The 23,765-nt window shown below is 36.4% G+C and overlaps 1 protein-coding gene across 5 annotated transcripts in view; it reads left to right on the top strand.

Moving 5' to 3' along the window:
* ZRANB3 (zinc finger RANBP2-type containing 3) overlaps positions 1-23,765 on the top strand; it is a 263,665-nt gene that overhangs the window by 184,679 nt on the left and 55,221 nt on the right. For all 5 annotated transcript variants that reach the window (XM_029224581.1, XM_029224584.1, XM_029224586.1 and 2 more), the window contains 2 exons: positions 212-383; positions 1,726-1,842. In XM_029224581.1, coding sequence (XP_029080414.1) covers positions 212-383; positions 1,726-1,842 — 289 coding nt within the window. The remainder of the gene's footprint in view (positions 1-211; positions 384-1,725; positions 1,843-23,765) is intronic.

Consider the following 23,765-nt stretch of genomic DNA (forward strand, 5'->3'; position numbering starts at 1 on the left):
GTGGCCAAAAACACCAAAACATAAAAACAGAAGCAATATTGTAACAAACTCAATAAAGACTTTAAAAATGGTCCACATCAAAAAAAAAAAATCTTAAAAAAAAAAAGAAATAAACAGCGTCATGGCTCCTTATTAAAAGGAAGAACACACTGGATAAATTTTCTTACTCTAAAGTTCAGCTTTGCTACATGTGTTTTCTTTATATTAACAGATATTTTGGTAAAAGACCTCAGTGGGATTGCAGAGGGGCCTCAAATCTTAATGAACTTCATCAGCTATTAAGTGACATAATGATTAGAAGATTAAAGGCTGAAGTTTTAACCCAGCTGCCCCCTAAAATCAGACAGCGTATTCCATTTGATCTTCCAGCAGCGGCAGCCAAGGTGAGAACCCGTGTTTGATTGAGAGTCTTATTTGAAATCATTTTAAATTATACTGTGAAAGATAGCACATATTTCATTTTTCACAGAAGGAAAAGTCCACTTTCTTAAAATAGGTTTAATTAATAGAGCCATATGAATTGGCTTTGTATCATTTCAAGAAGAGAGCAGGAAGAATTTAAATTTAGTCATCAAATAATGTGAAAAGATTTAGTATCTTAGTCATTAAAAATATATTTCTGCTAAATAGAGAAAAAAATCACTTCAACTGCAACATAGACTTAGTATTAAGAATTCTAAGGGAGACGCAAGAGGGAAGAGGTATGGGGACATATGTATATGTATAACTGATTTACTTTGTTATAAAGCAGAAACTAACACACCATTGTAAAGCAATTATACTCCAATAAAGATGTTAAAAAAAGAATTCTAAGTATATGTAGGGTGTGAAGCCCAATAATTATCAAGGGAAGTTATTTTTCTTGCTGTAGGATATTTTTTTTTTAAAGTACGAGTAGCTGTCTTCTAGGATAATTTGGATCCAGCCTCCTGTTCTTGAAATCCTGAAGCTCTGTGATCATGTTGTAAGATGTAAAATTCAACATATTAGAAACCAGAATTGGTAATACAAGATTAGGTAATCCTTGTCTACATTTACTTTTGGGGAGTACAGTGCTTTTATAGTCTCTGAAATTTCTTCAAATCTGGATATAACTTTGTCAACAGAGACTGTTTATTGCCTTGTTTTGTCTTGAAAGCTGAGACTAAGAATTTTGTAAACATTGAGCAATATATTATTGGTAAAATAAAAACGATCTGATTTTCTGTATCCATTATTTTAACAAAAGAAAAATAAGAGTTAATATATGACTATGTTACATTTTATTTAACTAATATTCCCCGTCTTTATGCTTATTTAAATAAATTCAATGCTTTTAGTAAAAAATGCTTTGCTACCATATATATTTTTGCTACTGTGAGTTCTTTAAGTTTTTGTTTTTACATAAAATTTTTATTTTATTTAAAAATTTTCTTAAATTTTTATTTTTACTTGACTACATGCTCTTCTGTAAGAGAAGGCTACCGTTGTTTGATATATGATGTTAGCAAAGGGCTTGGTTTCCTCCCCCACCTTGTCATTGCTTTCTGTCATTAGCGTAAACATGTGTCTGACCTACATCCACACTGATTGATGTTTTTTAAATCAACACACTGGCACCTATGGGAATTTTTCTTCATATATATATATTTCTGTATAAAAAAAATAAATAGGACATGATTCATTATTGCATTAATTGCTATGTTCTTTATGCTGTATTTCTAAACATTATTTTCTCCTACATAGGAATTGAATTCCAGCTTTGAAGAGTGGGAAAAATTAATGAGAGCTCCAAATTCAGGTGCCACCAAGACTGTCGTGGGGTTGTTTACTCGCATGTTTAAACAAACTGCTATTGCCAAGGTACTCATTGCTGGGCCATCATGTATTTGTCTTGATACAAATTATTTAATGTATTTAATTATTTTTAATTATGCAGCTTATTTGCATACTGCAACATGTCTTTGCCATTTAATTTTTAATCTCTATTGTGGAAAAATTCAGACATATTCTAAGTAAACAGTAGTATAATGAACACTATTATACCTGTTCATATATCGATCCTTTTCTATATATGGGTATACTTTGATGAGGGAGTATAATATATATTACACTTTCTCATTTAAAGGACTTATATATATTCATGTTTGTTGCCAGCTTTTTCCATGGTGTTCCTACATAATTGCTACAAATAATCTTTTTTTATGTAAGTCAATCATTTTTAATTGGTATTATGTTTTTAGATCCCTACAGATAGATGTGTTCACATTCTGTTTGTCCAAAACTGCAAATTAGAGTTTTTAAATCTCAGTATGACTCTCAAGTAGACACATCACACATTGCCTGCTGTTTTTACCGGCATGGTTGAACTTATACATACTAATGAGTGTCATCTTTCTCCAATTCTGAGATCTTTTATAACATAATTTTTTTTAATTTTATTTTTTATTTATTTTTGGCTGCGTTGGGTCTTCGTTGCTGCGTGCAGGCTTTCTCTAGTTGTGGCGAGCGGGGGCTACTCTTCATTGTGGTGCACAGGCTTCTCATTGTGGTGGCCTCTCTTGTTGCAGAGCATGGGCTCTAGGCGCACAGGCTTTCAGTGGTTTTGGTTCGCGGGCTCTAGAGCCCAGGCTCAGTAGCTGTGGCGCACGGGCTTAGTTGCTCCACGGCACGTGGGATCTTCCTGGACCAGGGATGGGACCCATGTTCCCTGCATTGGCAGGCGGATTCTTAGCCACTGCGGCACCCGGGAAGTCCCTATAACATAATTTTTTTTTTCTCTATAACATAATTTTTTAAAGAGAGGTTTATTGAGGTATAATTCACATACAGTGAAATTTGTCTTTTTAAAACATATTGTTTGATGGGGCTTGACAAATACATATAGTCAGTTACCACTACAATCAAGGTAGAGAATATTTGCATTACCCCCAAAAGTTTCCTCATGCACCTTTGTAGTCATTTCCGTCACATCTCCCTCTAGACGTTGGTGGTCACAGATCTGCTCTCTATCACTATAGTTTTGAATTTTCCAGAATGTCGCAAAAATGGAATCCTATAGTATGTAGCCTTTTGTCTGGCTTATTTCACTTAGCATAAAGCTTTTGAATATTGATCCATTAGTTTTTTCATTTATATTGCTGACTGATATTCCAATGTATGGATACATAAATATTTATATATATTAATATAACAATTTTTTAAAATTCCTTTACCACGTAATGGCCATTTGGCATAGTCTCAGTTTGGGCTATTGTGAATAAGCCTGTTTTAATCATTCATGTACAAGTCTTTGTATAGACGTATTTTCATTTCACTTGAGTAAATAGCTGGAACTGGGACTGCTGGGTCATATGGAAAGCATAGATTTAACTTCATAAAAAGCTGTGAAATTGTTTTTCCAAGTGCCATATCATTTTGCATCCCTACTGGCAATGTGTCAGAGTTCCAGTTGTCCTATATCTTTGTTAGCACTTAGTACTGTCAGTCTGTTTAATTTTAGTTATTTTTCTCAGTATGTAGTAGTATCTCATGATTATTTTAACTTGCCTTTTCTTAATGACTAATGATATTGAGCATATTTTCATGTGCCTTTTAGCCATTCATTTTTTTTTTTGGAAAAGTGTTCATATCAAGCCCATATTTATATTGGGTTATAAGAGCCCTTGATATATTTTGGAAACAAATTCTCTAACATATATGTCATTTCCAAATAATTCTTCTAAGTCTGTAGATCCCATTTCTGTTTTATTTTTTTATATATATGTAAATTTATTTATTTTATTTTTGGCTGCGCTGGGTCTTTGTTGCTGCACACAGGCTTTCTCTAGTTGCAGACAGTGGGGGGCTACTCTTTGTTGTGTTACTCAGGCTTCTCATTGTGGTGGCTTGTTCAGGGTGGAGGTTCAGTTTGTTTTCTGATTTTGTGGTTTTTTTGTTTGTTTGTTTGCATATGGATTTTCAGTTGTTCCAGCACTCTTTGTTGGAAAGACAGTTTTTCCCTCATTGGGTTATCTTGGCACCTTCATAAAAAATCACTTGGTTATATATGTATAGGTCTGTTTCTGAGCTTTCTATTCTGTTTCATTGATCTGTACATCTGACCTTACAGAATACTACATTGGCTTGATTACTCTACCTTTATAATAAGTCTTGAAATCACATGGTGTTCACCCCTACTTTATTCTTATTCAAAATTGTTTTGTCCCTTATAAGTCCTTTGCTTTTCCTTACGAGTTTTTAGAATTAGCTTAAGTATGTACAGTTTTGATTGGAATTGTTTTGAGTCTATGGATTAATTTGTAAGAATTGACTTCTTTTTTTAAATTGAGATACAGTTGACATACAACGTTTTATTAGTTTCAGGCGTACAACATAATGATTTGATGCTTGTATATATTGCAAAATGATCACCACAGTAAGTTCAGTTAACCTCCATCACCATGTATGCTCACAAAATTTTTTTCTTGTGATGAGAACCCTTAAGATCCACTTGTTTAGCAACTTTCAAACATGCAACGCAGTGTCATTAACTACTGTCACCATGCTGTAGATTACGTCCTGTGACCCATTTATTTTATAACTGGAAGTTTGTACCTTTTAACCTCCTTTGCCCATTTCACTCACTGCCCCCAACCCCTTGCCTCTGTCAGCCACCAGTCTGTTCTCTGTATCTGTGAGCTTGGTGGGGTGGGGGTTGGAGTTGTTTGTTTTTTAAGATTTGACATATAAGTGAGATCATAAGGTATTTGAGTTTCTCTGTCTGATTTATTTTGCTTATTAGCATAATACCCTCAACAATACATGTTGTTGCAAATGGCAAGATTTCTTTCTTTATTATGACTCAATTATATTCCATTGTGTATATATATACATACCACATGTTTTTTTTTTTTGGCTGCTTTGGGTCTTCGTTGCTGCGCGTGGCTTTCTCTAGTTGTGGTGAGTCGGGGCTATGCTTCATTGCGGTGCGCGGGCTTCTCATTGCAGTGGCTTCTCTTGTTGCAGAGCATGGGTTCTAGGCATGTGGGCTTCAGTAGTTGTGGGTGGCGGGCTCTAGAGCGCAGGCTCAGTAGATGTGGTGCATGGGCTTAGTCGCTCCACGGCATGTGGGATCTTCCCGGACCCAAGATTGAACCCATGTCTCCTGCATTGGCAGGTGGATTCTTAACCACTGCGCCACCAGGGAAGTCCCCTATATACCACATTTTCTTTATCCATTTATACATCAGTGGACACTTATATTGTCTTGGCTATTGTAAATAATGCTGCAGTGAACATGGGGGTGCATATATCTTTTCAAGTTAGTGTTCTCATTTTCTTGACTAAATACCTGAAAGTGGAATTGCTGGATCATACAGAAGTTCCAGATAAATTTTTGAGGAACCTCCACACAATTTTCCATATCAACTGCACCAATTTTCATTTCCACCAATAGTGCACAAGGGATCCCTTTCTATACATTCTCATCAGCACTCGTTACTTCCTCTCTTTTTGATAATAGCTGTTCTAACAGGTGTGAGGTGGTATTGAGTATTGACTTCTTAATATTATTCAATCTCCTGATCTATGAAGAGAGTATCTCTCTCTTTTGATTTAGGTCTTTAATTTCTCCCAGCAACGCTTTCTAGTTTTCTTGAATACATTTTGTTAGATTTATTTCTAGGTACTTCATGTCTTTTTACGCTCTTGTAAATAGTAATTTTTTTTTTTGTAAATAGTACTTTTAAATTTAAATTTCTACTTTTTCATTGCTATATACAGGATGTTCATTGATTTTTGTATATTGGTCTTTTATTTTGTAACCTTGCTGCACTCACTTAATAGTTCTTATGGCTTTTTGGTAAATTCTTTAGGATTTTTTACATAGACATCATTTTGTCTGCATGTAAAGGTACTTTTATTTCTTCCCTGTAATCTGTATGCCTTTTATTTATTTTTGTTGCCTATCACATTGAAGGAACAAAAGTACAATTTTGAACAGAAGTGGTAGGGTTGAATAGCCTTCCCTGCTGCCAGTCTTAGAAAGAAAGCATTCAGTCTTTCACCATTGATTATGATGTTATCTTTAAGATTTTTACTGATGCCCTTTCCTAGGTGAGAAAATTTCCTTCTTTTCCTAGTTTGTTGAGAGGAGAGATGAGACATATAAAATGTTTTCCTTTGGCGGAGCAGCAGTAAGAAGGTAGCTACCATAAAAGTGGATAAGAAGAAAACAGATAAAATGTAACAAAATTATAAAAGCTGAGCATAGGCTGCCATGACAGTCCAAAATAATAGGAGTTCCTGACACAGGGAGTCCATACTCACTCACAAGCTTTATTTCCATTGGCCTCTACCACATGCTGACTAGGAGATGAGAGAGCACCCCTACTGGTAGCGTACAAACACAATACCCTACCTATTTCCTGGACCCTTTTCTCAACTCACATTAATCAAAAGCCTTAAGCCACTGTGAGAGAGGTAAAGTCCCCCTCCCCGAGCCTCCAAAGTCCAGTTCAGGATCACCTGCTTCTGGGGGCTGAATAGAAACAAAAGCCATCTACACCTGGGAGTTGGGCAGGAAACCCTATTGAAATCAGGACCTTTATTAAGACAGAAATCTGTTACTACTGGAGGAGAGGCAGGAACCTCTGTCCTGCCCAGGACCACCCACAGTTATATGACATAGTTTGGTTGTCTTAAGGGAGCGGGACAGAAACACCAGGAAAGCCACACCTCCAAGACTCAGCTGGAGCAAAGGGCCTACCTTATACTGATGTGCTACCTGTAGATCCAAGAAATCTTGCGTCCATTATCATGAACTGAACAATGAGAAACCATCAAGATTAATGTAGTACTGGGGGAGAGAGATATCCCTCTATAGTGCAGGCATGCAGGGACTGCTGAAAGCTTAGAGTGCAGTTGGGACACTTAGAAGAATTCTTGGCACACACTTTCACAAGGTAGAAGCATCCCACTGTTGGGGGCATTTCAAATTTGTGGTGCACTGAAGGTAAAGCAAAAGAACCTAAATAGAACTCAGTATTGACTAGATTGTCGCAGTCCCTCACATACTATCACCTTGATAGAAAAAGAAGCATGCCCTTTTTTGGGTGTAAATATAATTTATCTCAGTCTGTCCTGTTCTTCCACACATAGTTTCTAGTATTTAATAGAAATTATGAAATAAACAAAAAAGAAATTTAAAAAAACATCATCCATTGTCAAAGATAATGTAATCTATAAAGCCAGATGGAGAAATAACTCAGATTTTAGAACTGTTAGACAAGGACTTTAAGAAAGCTATGAATAATATGTTAAAGGAGCTAGTAGAAAAGGTAAACAACATAAATGAAAAAGATGGAAAATTTCAGAAGAAATATAGAAACTGTAAAGACAGTAAAATGCTAGAAATAAAAACATAGTATCTGAGAAAAAAATAATTCTTTCAATCAGCTTATAAACCAATAGTTGAGATAAAAAGTAATCATAAAAAAATGTAAATCATAAAAAAATGTAAACTTTTTTTTTTAATCCAAATTTCTTGAAGGGTATCTAGCCCCCATTTCTTTTTTTTTTTTTAAATACATTTATTTATTTATTTATTTTTGGCCGCATTGGGTTTTTGTTGCTGCGTGCAGGCTTTCTCCAGTTGCAGTGAGCGGGGGTTACTCTTAGTTGCGGTGCGCGGACTTCTCAATATGGTGGCTTCTCTTGTTGCGGAGCACGGGCTCTAGGCGTGCAGCCTTCAGTAGCTGTGACATGCGGGCTCAGTAGTTGTGGCTTGCAGGCTCTAGAGCACAGGCTCAGTAGTTGTGGCACCTGGGCTTAGTTGCTCCTCGGCATGTGGGGTCTTCCCGGACCAGGATATTTATCTTAGAGAAATGAAAACTTGGGTTTACACAAACATCTTTACAAGAATTTATTTATAATAACCCCAAACTTGGAAACAACCCAAATGTCCTTCAAACAAATTGTAGTACATCCATATAATGGAATACTCCATTAAAAGGAATAGACTATTGATAAATGCAAAAGCAGTATACTTAGTGAAAGAAGCAAATATCAAAAGTTTACATATATCGTGGCACCATTTTTATAACATTTTCAAAATGGTAGAATTATAGTGATAGAAAATACCATTATTCCAATGTAATTTTCTGGTGTTGATATTGTACTATAATTATATAAGAAGTGATCATTAGGGGAAGCTAGGTTAAGGGTACATGGGAACTCTGTGTTATTTTTGCAGCCTCTCATGTATCTAAACTTTTTTCAGAATAAAAAGTTTTAAGTGGTGTATATATATAGTGGACACAATAAAGTAATCTAATGACAGAAAAAAAATTCAAGTTAATCCAAAAGAAGAAAAGGAAGATAAAGGAACAAAGAACAACTACATCAAATAGAAAGCAACTTACAAAATGGTAGATTTAAATCCAGTTTTATCAATAATTGTATTAAGTGTAAATGCTCTAAACCCAACAATTGAAAGGAATTGTCAGATTGCATAAATTATATGATATCTATAAGAAGTTCTCTTTAAGTACAAAGGCTAAAGGTTAAAAATAAATGGATGAAAACAATAATCAAAAGAAAGATGAAGTAAATATATTAATATGAAATGATGTAGGCTTCAGAGCAAAGAATATTACCAGGATTAGAGAGGAAACTTACATAAAGATAAAGGAATCAATTCTTTCTGACTCATAACAGTCAGAAATATGTGCATATCTATTAACTAAAACTTTTTTAGAAAACAGAAGAGGAATAAATATCTCTCAAATAATTTTATGAAGTGGAATTACTCTGACACCAAAACCACACAGACACATCAGAATAGAGCTACAGACCAATATCCTTTATGAATATAAAAATCCTTAACAAAATATTAGCAAATTAAATCCACCAGTATGTTAAAAAGTATTTATACCAGCAATGCAAGGTTTGTATAACATTGGATTAATTAATCAGTATTTCACCACATTAACAAAGTAAAAATGGAAAACCATTCAATTATACCAATGAAAACATTTGATAGAATTCCACATCCATTCATGATAAAACATCTCAGCAGACTAGGAGTAGAAAGGGACTTCCTCATCCCCGTAAAAGGCATTTTTGAAAAACTTACAACTAACATAATAGTTAATGCTCAAAGACCGAATGCTATTCCCTAAGATCAGGAACAAAATAAGAAAGTCTGCTCTCACCACTTCACTTCATCAATGTTTGCTTCAACATTGTTTTCATAACTGTGCAATAGCCTAGAAAAAGGAATAAGAGGTATGCAGATTGAAAAGGACAACATGATTGTCTACATAGAAAATCAAAGAACACTTCAAGCAACTAGAACTAATGATTGAATTTATCAAGGTCACAGGATTCATGTTCAAGATACAAAAATCATTTGTAGTTCCATATACTAGCAATGAAAAATTGGAAATTGAAATTTGTAAAATACAATTTACAATAGCATCAATAAACATGAGCTAATTTTGGAATAAATTCAGCAAAAAATATATTCAGTGAAAACTATGAAACATTGTTTAGAGAATGTAAAGCAAATTTAAATGACAAGATAGATCGTGTTCATGAATCAGAAGATTTGATATTGTTAAGATGCCTGTTCTTTGTAAATTAACTTATATACTCAATACAGTGTTAATCAAAATCCCTGTAGTCTTTTTTATTGAAATTGACAAACTGAATGTAAAATTTATGAAGCAGTACATAAGGACTTACTGTAGCCAAAATAATTCTGAATGAAGTTGGGAGACTCACACCACATAATATAAATACTTACTCTAAAGTTACAGTGATAAAACTTTGTGATATTGGCATAAGAATAGACATTTAATGAACCAGAAAAGAGAGATCAGAAATAGCCATTCATATTGATTGTCAACTGATCTTAGGAAAGGTGACAAGATAACCCAATAGGGAAATGATAGTCTTTTCAGCAAATGGTACTAGGACAATTAGATATCCATAAGAAAAAAAAAAGAGCCTTGATCGTTATTTCACACCATACATAAAAATTAACTTGAAGTGAATCATAGACTTAAATATAAAAGATAATTTATAAAACTTTTAATAGCATACATATTTTAAAATATCCCATCCTTTGGGTAGGAACATTTTTTTAGATAGGATACAAAAAGCACATACTTTAAAGGAAAAACCAATGGGACTCAAAATTTTAAAATTTGTGGTGTTTAAAATTATTGTGTATGAAAGACACTGCTGTGAAAATGCTAATGCAAAATATAGATTGGAAGAAAATATTTGTAATAATTCCCCCTGTTCCATTTTCCCATATCATAATTTTTGGTTTTATCAGTGTTCATTGTTTACAGTATAATGACTATTAAACATTTCACAGTTGAGCTATAATTACATTTCTTTGACAACTATTGTTTTTCTTAGAGTTAATAACTATCTTGTTTTTTGTTTGTTTGCTTGCTTACTTAGCTTTCTTTGTACTTAGTACTGAGTATAGAATGCTGCTTAAAGGAAAAGAATATATATGAGAACCTTGCAGATAATTTCCTGCGTGCGTAAGAAACCCTAGTTGGAAGTCAGAAGTGTTGATAGTCAATAGGAAGTTGCACCTAATTCCTAGGATCCTTGAAGAAAAAGAAAGGAGATGAAAAGTCAGTTGTTCCAGATTAGAATATATTCCCAAAGATTATTGGTAGCAGAAGGCTACCCCGACTTCCTACATTATAGATGTAGGTAACTTTGAGGGGAGGTATCTGGTTATTACATTTAATATTGTTTCCATGTGAAAATGTGTTTCAGAGTTCTCCCAAACCTCTTTGTAAATGAACTTCTGAAATACCACAGATTATAAATTGGTTACTATGTTGTGTGCATACTACCAATTGAAGCTTCCTTTCTTTGGCTAAATGTTTTCCTAATTCAACATTTATTGAGTGCTTACTATGTGGCAAGGATTATGCTTGGTGCTAGAGAGGCATGGTGAACAAGACATGGTGTAGATTACCTCTACACTATGGATCTATGTAGTAGGAACTATATAGTTCCTACCTCTCAAGGAACTTGGAGTCTGTTGGGGAAGACAGTAAAAGTAAATGATCAACTACAATAGAGCATATTTAGGGCTTAAGAAACAGAATATTTTGGAAGGACATGGGAGAAGATACTTGGCCAAGTCTTGGGGATTCAGGAAAAATGTTCCAAGGAATGAAAAAGTTAAGATTTAGCAAACCAAAGTGGAGGGGAGTGAAATGGGAATGGGATGGAGCTGATGGAATGTATTTCAGCACATGAATCATTTGTGCAAACTCACAAAGATTAACCAGGAATGGTATATTTAGGGAACCAAAAGTAGGTCATGGCAAAAGCCTAGTATGTCAGAGAGGAATTCTGAGAGAGACTAGGTTGGAGACCACAGAGAGAAGTACCACATCATGAAGGTCACAGTTCACAGTGTGTAATTTATCCTAAGGGTTCTGAGCAATCAGATATTGTGGAGTAGAGTAAAATGATCAGATTTGTGCTTTAGAAAAAGAACTGTAGCTACAGGCATGCCTCATTTTGTTGAGCCTCACTTTATTGCACTTTGCAGATCGCATATTTTTTTACAAACTGAGGGTTTGTGGCAGCCCTGCATCCAGCAAGTCTCATTGGCATTATTTTTCCAACAGCATTTGCTAACTCGTGTCCCTGGGTCACATTTTGGCAATTCTCGCAATATTTCAGACTTTGTCGTTATTATTATATTTGTTATGGTGATCTGTGATCAGTCATCTTTGATGTTGATATTGTAATTGTTTTGGGGTGCCTTGAACATTGCCCATATAAGAGGGTGAAGTTAACCAATAAATGTTGTGTGTGTTCTGACTGCTCACCAGCCAGCCATTCCCCCATCTCTCTCCTTCTCCTCGGGCCTCACTATTTGCTGAGACACAGCAATATTGAAATTAGGTCAATTAATAACCATACAATGGCCTTTAAGTGTTCGAGTGAAAGGAAGAGTTGCATGTCTCTCACTTTAAATTAAAAGATAAGAATGATTAAGCTTAGTGAGGAAGGTGTGTTGAAAACTGAGATAGGCTGAAATCTAGGCCTCTTGCACCAAACAGTTAGCCAGGTTGTGACTGAAAAGGAAAAATTCTTGAAGGAATTTAATAGTGTTACCCCAGGGACTTCCCTGGTGGTCCAGTGGTTCAGACTCCTCGCTCCTAATGCAGGTGGCCTCGGTTCAATTCCTGGTCAGGAAACTACATCCTGCATGCCACAACTGAAGATCCTGCACGCCGCAATGAAGATCCTGCGTGCTGCAATGAAGATCCTGCGTGCCGCAACTAAGACCCGGTGCAGCCAAATAAATAAATGCACATATATATATATATATATATTAATAGACATTAATTATTATATATTATTATGTGTGTATATAACACATAAATGCATACATAAATATATATTAATTATATATATATATAACTCCAGTGAACACACAAGTGATAAGAAAGGAAAACTGTCTTACTGATGATATGGAGAAAGTTTTAGTGGTCTGGATAGGAAATCAAACCAGCCACAACATTCCCTCAAGCCAAAGCCTAATCTAGAGCAAGGCCCTAACTCTCATCAATTCTTTGAAGGCTCAGAGAGGTGAGGAAGCTACAGAAGAATACAGTAAGTCCCCTACATACGAACCTTCAAGTTGCAAACTTTCAGAGATGTGATCATGTGTTCGTGTGTCCAATCACGTAAGTTAGCTCACAGTCTGGCATACATTATCACGTGCATGCACCCTCTACAAGTGGTTGTGCTCTTCTGCACAGTCCTCTATAGAGTACAGCAGTACAGTATCTTTATTTCCAGCCCAGGATGTCTGGAAGCAAGCATAAAAGCAGCAGTATATAGCCAATTGTGTTAGCTGGGTACCTAGGCTAACTTTGCTGGACTTAAGACATGCTCTCAGAATGGAACTTGTTCATATGTAGGAGACTTATGTAGTTTGAAGGTAGCAGAGGTTGGTTCATGAGGTTTAAGGAAAGAAGTCATCTGTGTAACATAAAAGTACAAGGTGAAGCAGCAAGTGCTGATGTAGAAGCTGTAACAAGTTATCCAAAAGCTCTAGCTAAGATAATTAATGAAGGTGGCTACCTTAAACAACAGATTTTCAGTGTAGATGAAACAGCCTTCTACTGGAAAAAGATGCCATCTAGGACTTCTATAGCTAGAGAGAAGTCAGTGTCTAGGTTCAAAGCTTCAAAAGACAGGCTGATTCTCCTGATAGGAGCTAGTGCAGTTGGTGACTCTAAGTTGAAGCAAGTGCTTATTTACCATTCTGAAAATCCTAGGGCCCTTAAGAATTTTGCTAAATCTACTTTGCCTGTGCTGTATAGATGGAACGAGAAAACCTGGTTGACAGCACATCTGTTTACAACATGGTTTACTGAATATTTTAAGCCCACTGTTGAGAACAGTGCTCAGAAAAGATTTCTTTCAAAATACTACTGCTCATTGACAATGTACCTGGTCTGATGGAGACATAAATTGAGATTCATGTTGTTTTCATGCCTGCTAACACAATATCTATTCTGTAGCCCCATGGATCATGGAACAATTTCAACTTTCAACACTTATTCTTTAAGAAATATATTTCGTAAGGCTGTAGCTGCCATAAATAGTGATTCCTCATTTAGATCTGGGCAAAGTAAATTGAAAACCTTCTGGAAAGGATTCACCATTCTAGATGCCATTAAGAACATTTGTGATTCATGGGAAGAGGTCAAAATATCAACATTAACAGGAGTTCGGAGGAAGTTGGAGCCCAACCCTCCAGGATGACTTTGAGGGGTTCAAGACTTCAGTGGAGGAAGTAACTGCAGATGCGGTGGAAAATAGCAAGAGAACTAGAATTAAAAGTGGAGCCTCAAGATGTGACTGGATTGCTGCAATCTCATGGTAAAACTTTAGTGAAAAGGGGTTGCTTCCATGGATGAGCAAAGAAAGTGGTTTCTTGAGATGAAATCTATTCCTGGTGAAGTTTGTTGAAATGACAAAGGATTTAGAATATGACCTAAATTTAGTTGATAAAGCAACGGCAGAGTTTGAGAGGATTGATTCCAGTTTTGAAAGAACTTCTACTGTGGTAGAATGCTATCAAACAGCATTGCAGGCTACAAGGAAATTGTTTGTGAAAGGAAGAGTCGATTCATGCAGCAAACTTCAGTGTTATTTTAAGTTACTGCTACAGCCACCCCAACCTTCAGCAACCATCACCCTGATCAGTCAGCAGCCATCAACATCTAGGCAAGATGCTCCACCAGCAAAAAGATTATGACACGCTGAAGGCCCAGATGGCTAGCATCTTTTAGCAATAAAGTATTTTTAAATTAAGATATGTACATCATTCTTTTAGACATAATGCTATTGCACACTTCATAGACTACAGCATAGTTTAAACATAACTTTCGAACACACTGGGAAACCAAAAAATTCATGTGACTCACTTTCTTATAATATTTGCTTTATTTCTGTGGTCTGGAACTGAATCTGCAGTATCTCCAAGGCATGCCTGTGTGTGGAGAATGCATTGGGAGGAATAAGCCTGTAGGCAGGGAATCCAGTTGGGATGCCGCACTGGTCACCTAGGTGATCTGAACCAAGGGTAGTGGCTGTACCACATCTTAACTGGAAAGAAAGAATAATTCAAAATATATTAAGACATTGGTGTTCGACTGAATATGGAGGAGAGGGTAAAAGCCTACTAGATTTTTTTGCTTGGCCAACTGGGTTGATGTTTCTGCCATTCACGGAGACTGGGAGAAACAGGAGATACCTTTTGTGCGTAGTTCCCCATTCAGTATGATGTGTGCCAAATTCACAAGGCTCGAGCTATGAGGTAATAGAAGATTTGTTTTGTACTCTGCAGCATCATATCGGAAATGCTTTTCTTTTTATTGAATCACTTGAACAATTAAGTCGAGAAATTTAAGGATAATTAGAACTATCTAATGATAGTTTATATAAATTTGAAAATCTTGATGAGAGTAAGAAGGAACATTTAAAGAAAATGAGTTTTCAAGTAAATGCATTTGTGTGAGTATACTTACAGGATGTGCTATTTTATTTTATTATTTTATTTATTTATTTGGCCGCACCACGAGGCTTGTGGGATCTTAGTTGCCTGAGCAGGGATCAAACCCGGGCCCTCAGCAGTGAAAGCAGGGAGTCCTAACCACTGGACTGCCAGGGAATTCCCCAGGATATGCAATTTTAGAGGCATATACTTAATTACTACCTAAAGTAAAACGAACTCTTCATGATTTGTGATATTTAATTTTTTAAAGGCTATAACTTCATAATAAATAACATGTAAAGTGTAAAATCTCGTTCTTGTCAGATCTTCTGAGGAAGCAAGTACTTCCCACATCCATCTATATCACTGTTGTAACACTGTCCATTAATTGTGGTTAGGGAGCCGTGGGCTAGAAAGGACCTCTGTGGGTCATCCGCTCGTACTTTACTCCAGGCAGAGTTATGCATAAAATCTTCCAGACAAATGGGTCTCCATCTATCCTAGTTTTATAGATCTCCAGGATAGGTTTCTTTGTCTGCTCTCATCTTTTCTCTTTTTCTTATATCCTGCAATGTCTTAGGCAGATGGGAATACAGTACCAGTGTTTCAAATTAGGTCGTGTCAGCAAATTAGGTCATATTAATCTGATAATTTTTCATGTATACAGTGTGATACTATGTAATGGTGTTGACATGTCATCCATGTGCTGTATAAACATTTATCCTGTTCTGCCTTTTGAGATTAAGTACTTATACCTCTTTGGGGGATAGAGGCTGTGTAAGTTTTAAGTATGTTTGTTTTTACATTATTGAGATCTCTTTTTCAGATATTTCTTAATAAGAAATTTAATAATGATAATGGTAAGCAGTAAATGATAATGATAAACACTAAACAAAGGAAAAGACTGTAAAATAATAAATGTTACTAGTACAAAGTCAGTTACTGAAGGATCTCAGATAATTATAATTACTTTTCTTCCTCTATAACATTATTTTTATTTCTCTGTAATATTTGTTGAGACTATAATCGATGAAAATGAACAGATTTTTTTTTCAATTGAAGTATAGCTGATTGACAATGTTGTTTTAGTTTCTGCTGTACAGCACAATGATTCAGTTATATATGTATACATTCTTTTTTATATTCTTTTCCATTATGGTTTGTCACAGAATATTGACTATAGTTTCCTGTGCTACACAGTAGGAACTTGTTGTTTATCCATTCTACAATAATAGTTTACATCTGCTAGTCTGAAATTCCCAATCCATCCTTCCCCCATCCCCTCCCTTCCTCTTGGCAACCACAAGTCTTGAACAGATTCTTTAGATTTAGGATCAGCCTAATACTCTCCTAGAAAAAAACAGATGTAAGTTGTATGTGAACTCTCGGTTATTTTCTGGTACTTTGTAACAATGTCTCATTTTTAGAGAAAACCATTTTAAGAGAAATGCCAGTTATTTTTCTATGAAAGTGATTAAGTCAACCCATAATTTTAAATTTCCTGTCACTGTGGGGATGGCAGCATTTCTTAGTGCCTTAAAAACTTTGCACAGGCAAATTGCTTTAAACACAAAGCACATTTTCTGTTTGCTGTGTTGCCTCAGCCGCTTAAACAGGTAGAATCCTACTTATAATATGCAGTGAGGTATAATGAGGTCACTGCAATGTTCCTGCCACACAGGGACTGGGATGTCGTGAGACTAGGGTGCCTCTTCCTGAGCCAATTGTTTTGTTTAGGAAAGGGTGTCTGGCTCTGAACCGGGCACTGTAGGCCCCTGTTTATTAGTAAGGAGATGGTCAGTAATAATAAAGGGCAAATAAAACAATGATATTATCATTTTAGAGCAGGAAGGAGATGGTATGTTAGCTACGTGGCTATGTGGAATGGAGGAAGGCTTTAGTAAAGATGTGGAAATATCCACTTGAGAAGGAAGAGTGGTTTAGGTTTTTGGGATGGCAGGAATGGTTAAGTCTGGATCACAGGTGGAGGGATTTGCCTTAGAGAAGAGAAGAAATACCTCTCTTGTACAAAAGGAAAGGAAGTGACGATGAGTAAAAGTAAGGAAAGGTAACAGAATTCTCACGTAATGAGTTCTGTTTTCTCTGGGCAGTGGGAAGTTTGAGAGCTAAGAGGCATAGGTTCTGATTTCGAAGAAAGTGGCAAAGGTTGAAATTGTTTTTGCAGTTTACTGGAGGAATATAGTAATAATAAGAGCTAACACTTTTACAGTGTTACCACGTGCCAACTGTTCCAAGCATATTTTATGCACTAACTCATTTAATTCTTACCACTCTAAAGGTAGTAATTTTTATCCCCTTTTATACGTTAGGGAAACAAGGCACAGAGTTTAAGTGACTTGCTCAGGGACCCTTAGATTGTAAATGACGGAGGCAGGATTTGAACATAGACAGTTTGGCTACAGAGTACGTGCACTTACCCATCATTCCACTAGGATAGCAGAATATTTAATATTTGTCGGTGACCATGGGTTTATGGTGACTCCTGTTTCCCTATTAGTGATTTTTTAGCATCCCTGTACAGGCATAGAGAAAGAAGATACAGAATTTAGAAGTCTATACATTCTGTATGTTATCATTTTAAACACCCAAAGAAGATTTATTCATGCGTAACTTCAGTTGTACAAAGTTGATAACCTTATTGACATGATCGATGGATGGAATTTAGAAAGAAATTGAGAGTGTATCTCAAAATTGATTCAGTTTTTAAAGAATTAAATTAGCTCTTTTGATCAATGACTTTTATGATCAAATTCACATGAAACCAACCTTTATGAAGAAAGTTAAGTTCCTAATACTATTGCCTTTACTTTCTAACTTTGTCTAAATTTGGTTAACCCAATGGAGTAGGTTATTCATGGGAATGTTCTCTCTCATCCATCCTTGCCAGATAAATAGGTTAGATAGAATGATTAGGTAGAACAATTGCTTTATTATATCTTGTTCCAAAAAGTTTTATGAAAAGGTTTAGGATCTCAGGTTCTTTTGTAAAATTGTGTTGGCTAAGGTATTAAATTGGGGTTACTCTCTTCTTACATACGGTATCATAGCCCTTCTGTTTCTCAGTGTAAAATGGGCTGCTTGCAAAACTGGGCCAGTGTCAAAAGATTAGATGTATTAGAAGTGTTAGATTTCTATTTACAGATGGATTCATAAGCATGCCTAGAGATAAGAAAATCATGCTTCTAATAGTTCACCCAAACTATTTTTGGAAGTTTTCTATGGGGAAATTTTGGCATGGGGCTCTGTAAAAATGTCCAGAACACTGATAGAATATGGAATGACCATTTTCCCCTGAAGGCTGTCTTCTACCAGATTTGAAAATATTTTTTCAGGTTGATGGAATGGTTTCTAAATTAAGAACCATTGGCAGGGGGAAAGGGATAGCAGAAGACAAATTGCTAGCCTTTCTTTGTGATGGTCTGCAGGGCAAGTAGGGAGGTGAATAAGCAATGCATGTTCTCTTTTACTTGTTACTTTCCTTTCCTCATTTAAGATCATTTTAAAGGATAAAAGGTAAGTTATCACAAATAAATTAGTAAGAAACACTATAAGGTGAAATAGATAAGTGAATAAAAACAAGAGAGGTGGGACTTCCCTGGTGGTGCAGTGGTTAAGAATCCACCTGCCAATGCAGGGGACACGGGTTCGATCCCTGGTCCAGGAAGATCCCACATCTGCAGAGCAACTAAGCCTGTGTGCCACAACTACTGAGCCTGCGCTCTACAGCCCACTAGCCACAACTACTGAACCTGTGTGCCACAACTGCTGAAGCCCATGTGCCTAGAGCCCATGCTCCACAACAAGATAAGCCACCACAATAAGAACCACACGCACCACAACGAAGAGTAACCCCCACTTGCCGCAGCTAGAGGAAGCCTGCGTGCAGCAACAAAGACCCAACACAGCCAAAAATAAAATAAAATAAATAAATTATAAAAATAAAAGAGGCAGAGAGGATATCAACTGATGAATGGACAAATAAAATGTGGTATGTCCACACAATGGAATGTTATTTGGCAATAAAAAAAAGAAGTTAAACACTGAAAAATGCTACAGTGTGGATTAAAACATTATGCTAATAAAGAAACCAGTCACACAAGACCACATATTATGTGATTCCACTTATATTAAATGTCAAAATAGTCCAGTCGGGCTTCCCTGGTGGCGCAGTGGTTGAGAGTCCGCCTGCCACTGCAGGGGACATGGGTTTGAGCCCTGGTCCAGGAAGATCCCACACGCTGCGGAGCAGCTAAGCCCGTGCGCCATAACTGCTGAGCCTGTGCTCTAGAGCCTGCAAGCCACAACTGCTGAGCTTATGTTCTGCAACTACTGAAACCCACGCGCCTAGAGCCTGTGCTCCACAACAAGAGAAGCCACTGCAATGAGAAGCCCGCGCACCGCAACGAAGAGTAGCCCCCACTTGCCACAACTAGAGAAAAGCCCGCGGGCAGCAACGAAGACCCAATGCAGCCAAAAATAAATAAATAAATATATTAAAAAAACAAAATAGTCCAGTCCATAGATACAGAAAATAGATTAGTTTTTGCCTACAGCTAGGGGTGATCCAGGGACCTGCAGTGGGGGTGGGGTGATTGCTAAGAGATGAAAGATTTTGTTTGGGGTAATGAAGATATTCTGAAATTGTGGTGAAGGATGTACAACTCTGAATATACTAAAGGCTATTCAATGCTTTCATCAATAGCCTCCATAGTAGCCTCAGGGTGACCGCTGCAATTCCTGGTATCAAGTGCAGGCCATATGTCCAAAGCAAGGAAGAGCTTTCCATAATGTCCCTTTTGTCAGTTAGGATTTTTTTGAAACCTCCAGCAAATTTCCCATGTTTCTTACTAGTCAAAATCACTTGCAGGGGGAATGAAAGTGCTAGGCTTGCTTAGACCTATCACAATTCACCTCTTGTTGACTAATAAGGGCTTAAAGAGTTGTCCTTAAAGTATGTGCCCACCAGATATCTAAACAGAACTGCCGTTTAGTCTGGGGCCTGAGGACTTCAAAACTTAAGGAGAAGCTTCTTTTCTGATCCTTGTTAAAACAGTAAGGAAGACTTGGAGTCAACTCTACTGCAGTTGAGGAGAGAGATCACTCATCGCTGAACACAGGGAGAGGTGGGGATTTATAGCCAACAAGCAGGATCAAGAGGTTGGTGGATGGAAAATTACTAAGAGGAGACATCAAGGGTAGGGGGATTCTTGCTAAACTGGTTGCTCCTGCCAGCAGCATGTGCTTGTCTGGAAGATTAAACTATGCATGTCTAAGTACGCAGGCTGGTACAGTGAAACTATGAATGGCTCATTAAATCATTTATGGTTTCTTTGGTCGCTCACTCTCCTACTTGGATAACCGGTGATTCTAGAGCTTCTTGCTGCGGGGTTGTCTGCACTTGTCAGTTTGAAACCAAGGCCAAAACAGGTTTCTTGCTAAAAGAAGGCGAAGGAATTAGCTATCAAAAGTGGGGATGAGGAACTTGATCAGATACCAAGAGTCGATCAGGTGTCAAGTGTGGAAGCATTCTTGATAAACTGACTTAGCAGGATTCTTGTGAAGACTGGGCCTGGCAAGGGCAAGACAGAAGGCCAAAGTTGAGGCCTAGTCAAAAACAGGGCTCAGAGAAGCGTAACTGAAGTTCGGTCAAGGAGAAAGTCTTTGTCACAGCTCCAGTTGGGTGTTGTTTTCTTTTTTCACTCTTTCTCCGTCTTATTTTATGGTTAAAGGCTGACAACGTAAAGTACCTTTCATCAGGTCTTTAATGCAATGTAGGTTTTTCTTTAACTACTTTTACTTCAAAATATGATGTACACCTATTCACTGAAAAAAAATGTAGAAATAAATTGTACAACATATTCTCTTTATTTCTGCATTTCTTTAAATGAGATGAAGTGTGTAGTCTTCATTAATTATTTAAATTAGAACTTTGACTCACAGACACAGTACTAACAGACCAATTTCAGTAAAATAAGATGGAATTGTGAACATGGCAGCTTCTACAAAACCTGAACCAGTATAATCAAAACGCTGACCATTGACAGAACCTGCCATTCCTATATAATATGCACTTAAGATACTTTAAAAGCAAATTTCTGCTCAGATACCTTAAAATATGACAATGCAGTGACTGTTTTATTTAGAATAGAATCAGAACAGGGGAAATGCATGTATAGTTAATTTTAAAATGCAAACCTGTGCAGTCCCCAACCTAAGAACCTAAGAGAATCCGGAAGTTCCTTTGTTACATAGATGTTCTGGTTCTCCAAACACATTCTCTCCTAGGAAGCAGTGTCACAATGATGGTTAAGTTAACAGGTTAGTCCCGAAAGACTGTTTAGGCCATTGAACTTTATATAATTGAACTTTATGTTAATAGTAACCATAAGCCTTTCTGAACCTGTGATTGGAAGGAATAGGGAGTGGGGGCTTGAGCTTTGGCATGAGCAGTTTCTGGTTGTACTGAGGAGGGTTTGATGTTAGTGGAGGAGACTGGCAGAAACAGCTTGCTTGTGAAGAGGTGGGGAATGCATCTGAGACTAGGGGTACAGTGATTATATAGTTTGTAAGTCTGCAGTGGCTGGTAAATGAATGCACCTTAAAAATACTCCAACTTGATATGTACTTTTTGAAAGGCTTATCACAGTAAATATAGCTCTTTAGGCAAACATGCAGTTTATTAAAGTGGTTCAGTTACCATGGCAACATATCTGGAATTTATAGCTCCTTATTTTGAGAGGGCTTCATTTCCACTTTCTGAGGCACTGAAGTCCAAGGCTAAAGTTCTTAACAGCCTCCAGTCTCATTGTGGGAATTTTTATTGTTTAGAAAACTTAGACATACAAAATTTAGCTTGCAGAATCAATCTTGTGACTTCATAGTCATATGCATGAATTTTAAATAGGTATTTTTCAATTTCAAAATGCCCCCGTTTTAAAATTTTTTTAGTTATTATCAAAGCTACATATGATCATAATTTAACGAGAAGAAATAGACATTTCAAAAAATAATGGTCCCCTAAACTTATTCCCCAGAGGCAACCACTTTCTTTTCTTTTAGCTGATTTTTTGGGGATTTACTTCAAATCCCTCAGCAATGTGTTTATCTTGCTTCTTGGTGTGTATTACTGCTTGCTTTGTAATTTGAGCTGTCATCTATTGGCTTCCCAATATGGAAGATACAATTTTAGCTCTTTCACCCCTCAGCCCCACCCTCACACCCAGACCTTTCCCCTATTCCCATTCTTCTAACAAAGTGATAGGTAGGGAGGTAGGTAGATTGATAAATTGATAGATCAATCTATCAATAGAAAGAGTTGAAGAGATACAGTTTTACTAATTTTATAGAAATGTATACTAATTTTGGCTTGATCACTATTCACCATGTATATTATTAGAACCATGTTTATAATATTTACAGATGAACCATGTAATATACTATCGATATACTATGGATATTTTCTTTTTTCTTTTACAACTCATTTTCACTAATTCATCCTCAAACTTTACCTTAGTCGTTCAGTCTTCTCTCAGTACCTTTAAGCATTAGAATTGCATTAATTTTATCTTCTTAAACAAATCTTCCCTGCAGCATTTGATCAGCTGCAGTCTGGACCATTGCTCTTTGGATCTGTTGCAGAGCTCTCATCCAGGGGTTTTTCTTTATTTCTCCTGTGTGCTGAATTACCTCTTTTTTTACATATATATTACTTTCTTTATTTGTTTACTCCATTGTTTGGCTGGACCACATTCTCTAGTAGCCTCCCAAGAAAGCGTATATTGGAGGTAAATTGTTTGAAACCCCTGCCTGTTTGAAAATGCCTTTGTTCTACTTTTATATCTGATTTTTAATTTGGCTGGACATAAATTGTTAGTTAGAAATCACTCTCTCTCAAAATTTTCAGTATTGATGTTGAGATATCCAATGCAATTCAAATTTTTTATTTTGTTTTGTTCGTGAAATCTATTCTTCCCCTTTCTGGAAGCTTAGAGAATCGTTTGTTTGTTCCCAGTGTTCTAAAATTTCATGATGATGGGCCTCGCTCTGGATCCATTTTCATCCATTGTGAAGGATCTTCAGTGGGCATTTTACAGTTTCCATTTTGGAAACTTACAGCTTTAAGTTCTATAAAATATTCTTAATTTTTTTATTATTTCCTTTTTTTCTGTATTGTTTTCTGGAACTTTTATTTTTCATATATTGCCCTCATGGCCTGGTTCTATAATTTTCTTATATTTTATATTTTCTGTGTTTTTTTCCATCTACTTCCTGGAAGATTTTCTTAGCTTAGTAACCAGTGCATTTTTAATTTCTGCTACTATATTTTTACTCTTCAAGAGTACTCCCCCACCCCACCCCCCCAACTCTTCCTTTTTTGTAGCATCCTGTTCTTGTTTTATAAATGTAATCTCTTCTAGTTTTTTTCCTCTCTCTGCATAGTTTATCTGTTCATATAGGTTGCTTTCCATAAATGTCTGGTGATCCTTGATTGTTTGCTTATATTTACAAGTAAGACATTAAATGCTGACTAGAAGTTCTTCGTGGATATGTCTTGCAAACTATGGCCTTCAATAAAAAGTGATTTGATTGGGATGTCTTGTTGAGGAACCCCAATATCAATATCTTTAGTCTTTTGTCTTTGGTCAGATATTCTAGAAAAGGATCATTTTATATGATTCTGCTCCCCTGCCTAGAGGACATAAGCCTGTTTGTCTGTTTTGGA

Source organism: Monodon monoceros, unplaced genomic scaffold (assembly GCF_005190385.1).
Source record: "Monodon monoceros isolate NGI ecotype Baffin Bay Population unplaced genomic scaffold, NGI_Narwhal_1 Super_Scaffold_16, whole genome shotgun sequence".
NCBI lineage: Eukaryota > Metazoa > Chordata > Mammalia > Artiodactyla > Monodontidae > Monodon > Monodon monoceros.